Source organism: Schistosoma haematobium, chromosome ZW (genome assembly GCF_000699445.3).
Source record: "Schistosoma haematobium chromosome ZW, whole genome shotgun sequence".
NCBI classification, from domain to species: domain Eukaryota; kingdom Metazoa; phylum Platyhelminthes; class Trematoda; order Strigeidida; family Schistosomatidae; genus Schistosoma; species Schistosoma haematobium.
Genome location: NC_067195.1, coordinates 2,204,573 through 2,215,718, shown reverse-complemented (window position 1 = coordinate 2,215,718; position 11,146 = coordinate 2,204,573). Strand labels below are relative to the sequence as shown.

At 35.6% G+C, this 11,146-nt stretch overlaps 1 protein-coding gene across 2 annotated transcripts; it reads left to right on the top strand.

Annotated features, from left to right (window-relative positions):
• Positions 1-594: 594 nt before the first annotated feature.
• ASTE1_1 (Protein asteroid 1) lies at positions 595-10,940 on the top strand (the record flags this gene model as incomplete). 2 transcript variants are annotated; one of them, XM_051210170.1, is made up of 3 exons in its annotated part: positions 595-1,045; positions 6,594-6,850; positions 8,533-10,940. In XM_051210170.1, 2 exons carry the CDS (start codon positions 6,599-6,601, stop codon positions 10,465-10,467), a joined length of 2,187 nt encoding a protein of 728 aa, XP_051070136.1. The 2 variants fall into 2 exon arrangements, with proteins under 2 accessions (XP_051070136.1, XP_035585452.2); XM_035729770.2 differs by lacking the exon at positions 595-1,045 and having other exon boundaries at positions 6,512-6,850; positions 8,533-10,467.
• Between the last annotated feature and the right edge of the window lie 206 nt (positions 10,941-11,146).

Here is an 11,146-nt window from a genome sequence, read left to right as displayed (position 1 = left end):
AAATAATGGCAGTCTCTTTTCGTTAGTGTCGAATTCTAGTTATATCTATATTTAACAGATTAACTGAAAGTACAGAAGTATAATCATGAACAGTAGTCATAATATGGTTGTGTGAAGCTATCGAACAACTTGTAGTCAGAGTTTGAAAAACCGCTTATTGTTGTTACAATCAGCAAGGAACGTAGACTATAGATTGAGAGCAAAGGTGGCACGATGAATTCACTAAAAGATGACAAATGGTGTGTGCTGCATATTCGTTTGATAAATGAACAGAAAAAAAATCGAAAAGCATATATGAAACCGAGATTGCCATTCTGGACTCATGTCAACGACACCGGTGAAGAACTCTGTCAGTGTTGGGATAGAGGCGATAATATCGCTTTCACTTTGCAGAAGATTCGTTCGAAATGGATGGTGGCAACCAGTGGAATCCAGGACGCACATTTCACTATATATGTGAGTTCTCAGCTGTAAGTACATGGATTCCAGAATTCATGTTCAATCTCTGATTAGAATCCAATATAGTTCGTTTTGATCGACATTGTATTAACCACCTAAACTACGCAGACCAATTATCCGGTAGTTTGTGAAACATGTCTGCTTAAAATACTTGTAACACAATAGCGATTCTGAAGCAAGCCAAAGAGGATGCAAACATAGTACCTATCATACACTGGGTTGGTTTACGGTTCATTCTGTCAAGCCCTTCAACTAATTTAACTGACAACCGTGGTGTAGACTAGTAAAAGTTTGTATAACTTGTTATTATTATCATAAATATGATGAGCAACTATGCTCGATCACATGTTACAGCCTACGCACAAATAGCTCTCTCTCTCTCCAGACTAAATGTTAACTGCTTGAATCACTCGATTAATATATAAGCTTGGATCTTATTAGTTTATTCGATTTAGTATTGGTGTGGTCACTGGTTCCTGTACTCGTTCGCTTTGGTATTTGGAATTACCAAATAACGGTTAACTAGAACGAGTGATATAGAAAGCCTAAGGAATTATCTCGTAGCTAAACTATCACAAAGTGAACTGTAAGTTGCATTTGTTCAGATAAATTGAAGTTGTTATGATGAATAGCACTGCTTCTATGTAACTTAGATGTTTATCAGTGTCTTTTCTTTTTATCCTCTGAATGACATTATTAATATTTATTGAATAACTTTTGTCGTGTGAGACCACTTGTTGGTCTGTAGTTGTTGGATATGAAATTTTCCTACATATGCTTCGAGATTCCTTCAGATACTAACCTCTGTATTCTCGGTGTACACGTGCTACAGTTGAGTAGTAGTAGGCAGACAGATTTGGAGTTGACTAGAATAGGTCTATCTATCATGTGAGTTAGTTTCTCAGAATAACACTTGTTTGCATATATGTGATTTGAATCAGTTTACAAGCGAAATAAAATTGTGTGATAAATGCTGATCAGAATAAATATGGTCAGCATGTTACAATCCATTGATCACTAGGTGGTGATCATTGTCATGTGTGTCGTGTCCTTATTTAGTGCAGATCGAATGCTATCGACCATGTTGCTATGTGGCCACCAGTCTAGGTGACTCGACACCGTGTGCACTATATATTGACATCAACATGTGGTAAGAGATAGAGATATGGAGAGAGAATATTGTAATTACAAATCAGGATTTACGTAATATGTAGAATAACATGAATTAAGTCAGACATAATAATAGAATTAGTGGGGTGGATATTAATTTACGTAATTACGTAATTTTTATTCCATTATTCCCTCTCTCTCTCACACCGTGTTAACTATATTTATTCTGATCGTTAGTTATCACCCAATTTCATTTGGCTTATTAACTGATTCAAGTTAACAACTTCAAATTAGTCAGACCCAACAACAATTCTTAATTCACATAAGTTTATTTGTTGTCCGTAGAAATTCCGGTGTATGTTACAGGTGTTGCAATGTATTTAGCACTTCGGAAACAGGTATGTGAATTCCTTCCTTAGAGAATTTTGTGGAAATAGTTGTGCTGAATTGTGTAGAATACATGAGTTGGTTAGTTGTTTAGCTGAAATATGTAAGACAACTAATAGTGTTTACAACCTCGGTTATTGTATTGGGAATAGAGCGAACAATATAATATTTGTAATGTAAAAGATCCGGTCAATTGCGTATTGATGATGCTCAGTATTAATTGACAAGCCAGCCCCTAAGCAAATCGTGTGAGCTTGGTATGTGATTTGTGATAGATAACTAGTTTGTAATCCATGAGAGGGATAATATTGCTTTCCAATTAGGGAGGTTTTTTGAATAGGATGTACCGAGAGATTTAGAAACTGTTGAATATACTGTTATACTGTAGCTGATTTCTACTTCAGTCTCGAGAGGAGAGTTATTGCTAATGGTTTTCAAAATTACTGAACGAGCTATGAGACATTGTGGTGTAAACGTGAGTAAGTTTATTTGACTATTAACTATTACCAAGTAATTTGTGTATAGAATTAACTTTAAAGTGTAATGATGGTGAAGCATTAGAATAAACACTTAGTTATCCGATAGTTAGTTACATATTTACCATGTTTGTAAAATATCTGTAGTTTAGGATTAGAATGGATCAATCGGTCTGTTACTGGCATATTTGGATTCTGTGAGGATTGCCTGAATATTGCAAGTCACAAGTATTGTTCTAAGCAGAAATGAGTAGTGGTAGTGGTGGTAGCTAGCAGTGAAATACAGGATGTCGGTCAGGTTGTATTTGGGACTGGTCTGCTTGATGTTTATGTGCACTCCGTGACTGGAAGAAAATGGTGTTCGGTCCAAACACTACTGAGTTGTCCATTTACCTACTGAGCGGAAACGCGATAAAGTTTGGAGTGGACGGTACCGGGTTGGAGTCCCAGAGTGGACGTCAACTTGGATGCAGATTCATCCAGCTAGGTAAACCTGAATAGAACTAAACGCGCCCCTTGAGGTCCACTGCTAACCACTATTCATCTCTGCCTAGATTTAGAAATAATTTTGTCAATGTTTGTTATATCGCTCAATTCGCCATTGTTTTGAAATTGATCATGAAAATTCTGTACAATAAGATTTCGCTTATATTCAGCAATACAAGTAGATCATATTTTGTTTATGTGTATATGGGTAAGGTAGTTTTACTTCTTTCATTGTTGAATCCGTGTGAGGATGACCTCGTTATATGAGATGTGAAAGTCGAAAGTAGACTTTGTATGGAAATATGGTACTATTAGAAGAGAAGAGTGTATAAACACTGAAGTAATCGAGCCCTTAATCATGAGATGTTTTGAATTGAATTGAATGACAAAAGTGGTAGTTGGATGGGAATTGGTTCCTTCAACAACTGAGTAGTGGATATACATGATGGTTTGGCTGGCATTGGCCTTTGTGAAATGGGATTATGAAGAATCATCAACAAGAGCAAGGGAAATAATATTTGCAGACTAATCCATTAGGTGAAAATCACTGGACTTCCAAAGAATGTTTAATACAAGGTAGACTAAGGGATGAGATGATTAAGTGCCACGTAAAATTGGGAAGAAAATGAAGTATTGAAAGCAGAGTATAATTGGATGTTTCTGTTCGAGAAAAGAACTGAACGGTGTAGAAAACAATCAGTCATGAGTTATATGTTTGTGGATACTCGAAACTACTGAATATTGAAAAGTAGTAGTATAGTGTAGCGTGCCAGAAATGTATTCACCGATGTCATACAATTAAATTGGTAAGTATATCATTCTCAAATGGAATTGTTTTGTTGTGTCTTAACTTCTGTCATGTATCGTTGTCGATTAAGCATCGTATGAAATTGTTTTAAACTAATTCTGTTTACTACAAGGTCCAATCTACTGGTTTTATGTGATTCCATGTAACGGACTTCTGGACTGACTACCACCATATGTTAACCGTATTTAACTAGACAATGATTGTAACAAATACCCGATGTGGAGAAGTTCAGTACTAAAAAGCATGATTATGTAACTAAACTGATTTCGTTTACATATGAGAATACTCAGAATGTTAGATCTCAAATACAATGTTGGCTACTGAAGGATTTAAACTGTACATAGGAATAAAATGATTGTAACATGGAATGGTGGAGTAGAATTACTATTATTATTATTATTGTTCCAAGTTTTTTAGTTGTGTTTTATTGACTGTGTTACATGGAGAAAGAAAACTGTAATAGTAAAGACGAGGTATCTTGTGATGTTTAGACAAATGAAAGTTGGTTTCAGCTCATTCAATTCATTGTATTGGAAAAATCCTGATCACTGAATTATCTGTCAGAACGTTTTCAAGGAAAAATTGGCCTGGTCGTCGAGGCAGTTAAAACGGCAGTCGATAGTGTTTATCGCCTGTTCGTTCAAGTCACTTGTAAGAAAAATATGGAAACGATAGCTGACTTACTCATAAACATCTTTAAAGATCCCTAGTGCGCCAAATGGAGTCTTCTGAGCAACGACTCAACTGACCCCCATGCTCTATGAAAAAGTTAGTAAATGTGACCTGACCTGAACCGAAGTCAAGATGTGAAAGAAAAGACTGACCGGTAAGACGTCACAAGTTACTCGGCTCAGAAGACGTGTGTCACGCTAAACGTAAACGTTTACGTGATCGGTATTTAGTTTACAATCGTTTTTAAGGGTAGTAACTTTTTATGTGATAGGGTGAAATGAGAAAAATCCAGTCTGTGCGGAAATTGACCAGTATGGTATTGATTATGTATTTGAAGAGTTAAATTCACGACGAGGTGATGTGAGCTAGATCAAAGGTGCTGGGTTGCATTTCGTAGTTCGGGATGAAGGATGCGCGCTGCTGAGTAGGAGTTCCATACTAGGACGAAACGACCGTCTAGTGCTTCAGTGGTGGTTTCCTATGGTGATGGTCTAGCTTAGATTGACTCCTGAATTCGACTGTTAAAATACTACAATCTCTACAGGTCCTCTTGCTGATGATAATGATAAATCGATATTAATTATATACTTCTGCAAGTATGATTGTCAACTTGACTGACTGTACATAAACTATGGAAAACATTGTGTATGCATGCATATAAGATTTTGATTTATATTAAGGGTGAAGTAAATCCTTATCACCCACCAGTCGTCGTGTTTGCGGTTTTCGGTACCAAGTATAAGTCAATTAAGCATAGCCATAGACATAACAGTGACAGATGTAATAATTTCAATCTTGAATCCTTTTAATTACTAACTAATCAATTTTATCATACTGTAATGTAACGAGTATTGTAACTTGGGGGAATTTCTCAGTAGGTTTTCACTGTCGGTGGTGTTGGTTGCAGTAATGTGCGTTATAGTGTTAGTCATTAGTTTTAGCCCATAATATATCTTATTCTAGTTTCCGGACATTCCATTCTACTTGATCTACTTGAGTCATGTTTTGACCTTGTTAATTATTCGCTTATCAGTAGTCTTGACTGTTTTTATATGAGCGTATATGTGTGTACACTTCATGTCCCATGACTCATCACATGTCTGTAGTTTATTTTGTCTGCCTATAAATATTGGGTAATGTCCGGCTTGAAATGGAGTTGGCTTCCCAGCCATCTTCCATACGTGTTATTTTTGCTTTGCTATGTTTCATTCGCTTCATGTACGAAATGTATGTATTCTCAGGTCAATTCTCGTTATTCGACTTATTTAATTCCGTTATTGGATAACGCGATTTAAGTCGATTACGTACGAGAATAGGCGATAACAAACATCCATACAATCATTCGTACGCTCTAAATGGAGTCAGATCAACGGGTCACAAAAGCGTCTACACGAAATGATGAACTTGATGTCAGAAGAGTAATGTGCAAAATGATTGGCAATCGATGGGCGTTTTTTGCATTGATTGATATTGGTGTTACGATGTCACATAGTGGTGGATGCCTAGTGTTTGATGCCGATTTAACTTGATCCCTGAAAGACTCTGTCGTCGTCTCTCAACGCTATTGTACGGATGTTGTTGATGCAGATTGACGTGATGAATGATAACATGTGCATATGTATATATTTTAAAATATATTGTTATTCTGATGACTCGATATTTTTCGATTTGAACTGTGCTTAATTGTTTACACCGAGGCTAGATAGGTAGGTAGTTAGGTGGTTAGGTTTGGTAGTAGGGAGATAGATAGGCAGAAAGATCATTATTCGTTGTCTCTAGAGTCAAGTTCATCTCTCTGTTGATTCACTTTCATTGTAGTTGCTTCAGGATTATTGATTGTATTTGGTTTATTTGGTAAGTAGTAATCTGCAAGTCACTTTAGTGACAAATTGTTTCATATCTAGTGTAGTAAAAGTAATAAAAGTAAGCCTATGAATAGAATAATAGTGGTTGGAGTTGTTAAGGAAGATGAATTAGTTTAGGCAAAATAAAAGCTTAGCAAATGAATGGGTTTAGTTTATCACCTTATAGAATTGTTGTCGACCTAGTTATAGTTATTTACTGATGAGTTGTATTATAGGTGTTAGGTTATCTACATCATATCTATATGTGAATGTTTTCTTCTATCCTTACGTTTTTGTTATTGTTTTTAAAGATTCCCATACTCATATCGTCTTGTTTTATTCATCTTTTAGAAGAGATGGGTATCCGAGGGTTGTGGACGTATATAGAAAGCAGCGGTGGAAACTTATCCGTGTATGAATTGCATAACCAGCCTTTAGTTATTGATGCTGAGAACTTTGCTACCGCCTGTTATCGTGAAGCTGCTTTGCGATGTGAATTTGGTGGAGAGTATTTGGCATTTAAGAGTTATGTGCAGTCATTGTTGAAAGAGTTTAGTATCTGTGGTGTGGAGCCAATTTTCGTTTTCGGTGGATGTCATCCGAAAGAGGTATGGTGTGCTTACATTATCATAGTACTTTGTTTTTCTAACTAACTGTCTACATATTTTCGAGTTCACTTAAATGTTGAGGCATTTGTGTAGTATAGATTTTATCACTATTGTAGATGATATCGTAATTGATTGAAGTAATCGGTGCATCTTAGAGTAGTTTATAATTATGTATACGTTAAATGCCTAATAATTGATTTGATGCACATAGTTCCCTTTATCATTTTGAAAAGGGGTGAACTGAAAGATTCTAGCAGAATAACATGAATTCAGTTTATTTCGTCTGATTCTCGTCAGCTGCTTACAACCTGTGATAATTCGGAATCATAATTACGTGATAGGTTTAAACGACTTACATGAGAGAGTTAGGTTGGATGGAAGTTATATTGAAGACAGATTAGTATAGTATAGTATAGCAAGGGTGTAAATAAATTGAATAGACTGAATACAAGTGATTACATATTGGGTAAATGCTGATGATTGGAATAAAGTGAGTAGAGCTGAGTTGATATAAGAATAAGATTGTTAATTTGGAAGATAGTTGAAATACAAGTGAATAATGCAATAAATACAAGAAAGAGTTAAACAATGATGAGGATAATAATAATAATAATAATAATAATTATTATTATTATTATAGGATGCAGCGAAGGAATATTTGTGACCAAGGCAAGGCATGGAAAGATTAATAACCATCTCATTTTGAATTTGAATACATAAGTCATGTTTTTGACGCCTGATGATAACACTGGCTTGAGTTGAGCAAACTTGAGAAGACTGGAATTTGGCTGTTTACTTACTAATCACCTTGAAGATTGCGAGGTATCTATCTGATATCCTGTATCAAGGAGATGTTTGGTGATTGCACTGTTTAGAGTGTTTCTTTCTCTTGTTGTGAGGATTTTCGTAACATGTTCGGAAAATCTGAAATATGCCCTCCTTTCTATTCGGCCAATGTAGAGGTGTTTTGGCAGGTAGATGTAAATCTATATACAGTTGGTCAATACTACAGTTGCCTAATGAATTAAACCATAAGAAAGTGTGTTTGAAGCGCTATGGTCTGCACATAGAATGTTCCCACTTTGCTAATGTTAATGTTGCAAAATACTAACGATTATTTTGTTTGTGTATTCAGGCTTTTTCTTCAACAAGACATTAAACACTGTTTTACATTGAGACTCGAGTTATGACATCTACAAATGAAGATGTTGATGCTGTCAGTCAGTCAGTCACTTGTATACCTGGAAGTCTATTTCATTTATATGAGGATGATTTGTTTATTAAGCATTCAATTTAAGAAATTTCCCAGTTGAATTTAGAAGTCAATCTAAGCTAGACCACCACTACCATTGAAAACCACGACTGAAGCACTGGACGGTCGTTTGGTCCTATTATGTGACTGAGTCCTGAGCAGTGAGTGTACTTAATCAGCCAAATATTTAGTGTTATTCGAGTTTTTATACGTATTGAAAAACTTTTTACCACCACTTGAGATATGATTTCATTATTGTCTTTCAGTTTATTGGTATATTTCTCAGAGTGATGGTCAATTATTCACGATCGAATGTGATGAATAAAGAGACACATAACACCAAACATCTTGAGTGGTATGTTTTTCAAGTTTGTCACATACAGTGATTGATTTTATGTATGAACTAATGAACTTTTTTCGCTTTGTTTAGGGAACAAAATTGAATACTTTGATGAAGCGGAACAAGGAGTACTTTAAACAACTCTCATCAGCTCTTCTGATTGCTAAGTCAACTTGCAGCACAGAGTTGGACATTGATATAGCTCCACGACTTAACAGAAATGTTCTGGTTGAAATTCTGCGTGAATCTTCAATTCGATACATAGCATGTGAACGTGAAGCTGATATCAGTACAGCAGAACTTGCTGTTCATCTTCAATGTCTTGTTACTAGTGGAGATTCTGATTTTTTTATTTATCGACCAAACGATAATAATCAAGTGTATAATTTTATTCCATTTTCAACTATTTCACGTTATTCTAAGAAGAGATCCGTCCCTTGTTCTATTTGTAAACGGAGTGGTGCTTCATGTTATTTCATGTCGTGTTCAATTCTTAATAATTCAGGACCGTTTTCTAAACTCAAGTATCCTATGTTACCACTTTTTGCCATTCTCGTTGGTAATGACATGATATCAAATATTCGCCTTCCAACTATCATCGATTCACTAATCCATACTTCTAAACTACAGAGGAAGTCCTACTATCAAAGACGTATCGATGCTATATTTAACTGGCTGTTAAGTTTCCGTGACATAGAAGAACCATTGTCATTGGTGTTGTCACTTTACAGTGAAAACGAAAGGGATGGTATTGGAAAGACAATTCGTTTAGGGATTTCGGATTATGTTCTAAGTAGTTCAGGAGAAAACCTGGCTCGTGAATTAGGTTTTTCAACTGAACACAATATCTCATCAAGTGTTTCGTTGTCAAGCAAGATGGGAAATTTGAGCATTCAGGATCCCACAACTTGTCGGGGTTCTTACTGTGAAGATGCTTCCAAATTTTCTAAACCTATATTGGAGAGAAATGATGATGATGATGAAGACAGTATATTTCACCGTTGGCCGAAAGAATTGATTAGGCGATTTAGATTTCTGGACTTAATCCCATCCCTATTTGACCACATGTATGTACGAAATGGCGCTTTTTCTCGTTTACTAATGGAGGACATAAAGATTCCTAGTTCGCTTGACGAATGTATGTCGAAGATGAGAAGTGCTATAAATGGACTTATATATGGACTTGAAAACCACTTGGGCACCAATGGAAAGTTATGTGGAATGGAGAATGAGTGTGTCACTGAGTATAGAAGAAACGTGGATGGTGATTTTACGAAGACTTTAATGTCGATGAAGCCTCTGAAACCCCCTAGTGCTGAAACGCCTGAATTGTCGTTCTTATCTTTTTTCTCGAAATTGTTCAATGTGAATTTGGAGAAAGATTTTAAGCCTCTTGAAATACAAGGTTTGGCTATTTTATTAATTCTATGGTTCAGATGTTCATCTCATGCCCAAAACGAAGCTAAAAACATTAAGACATCGCCAGTTGCACTTGCGTTGTCATGTTGTACAATCGCAATGAATTCAAATCGTGAATTTCTCGGTAGAAATCGTGATGTTGATGGAGATTTCGCTAACTCCATTCGCACACATCTCGATAAGTGTGCTGATGTGGCCAAATCAAATTGTTGTCAAGAAGTAAATAAACGTTCCTTTTGTATTGAGCAAGTTCACCAACTTAATGAATTGCAAAGTATGACCACTGGTTTAAAGCATTTAGTTGCAATGATTGAGGTGCTTTGTCCGTTTTATATGTCAAATAGTAATAAATTTGATAGTTGTTCACATTTTAGAAATCCTTTCATAAGCTTTTATCCGTTTTGGATGTTATTTGCCAGTGGACGTCTTTTATATTGGATTAGTCGACTTCTGCAAAATATTGATCCATCTGAACGTTTCCATAAAGTTATGAATGAGTGGCTTCCAAAATTGCTTATAAGGACCAATACTGGACGTGAACAAGAAGATTGCGCCTCAAAAGATCTTACCAAACTTTTCAACCTAATTGATAAGTTGAACTCTTGAGATCTACTTACTCATGGTTCGGTTTCTATTATTATCAACGCTAGTATTCGTTTTATTATTTCTGATAAACTGTCATTTTTAATTTATATAAACATACACACGCAACACTTGGATGGTTTGTTGTCGAAACTTTTAACTCTCATGTCATACTTGCACATCGATTTTCCTAATAACTAGAATCATTCAAATATTTTAAATATACATTTCATCAATTCATGCTACGCCTTTATTTTTGTAAAAGTAGTAAAGATGTCAAGAACGAAAAAAGTCAGTTCCCAGAAAGACCTACTTCATATTCTATGAAAACTACTTCTCCAACTACTTGGATATAATAAATTGTTGACTATGGTGTAACTGGGCATGTTAACGCCAGCCACATTGTTAACAGTCGATGTGTCTATGTATTTTGTGTTTATTACACTAGATGATTGTTTCGAAGTATTTACTGACGTTGTCTAGGTGGATGGGATGATGAATGTCTCACGACCAGACCATCGAATTCAGAGAGCACTACACCTCCGAAATGTTGGTCCTGGGCAGGGCTAAAAGTACTCCGTATTACATTTGTTTATGTTTGTTTCTAACTAAACTAAATGGACAGTGCAGAGTTATATGGATTTGGCTTGCTTAGGTAATTTATCTTGTATTGTATTTTGTTCAAGTTATGATAGATGAGATT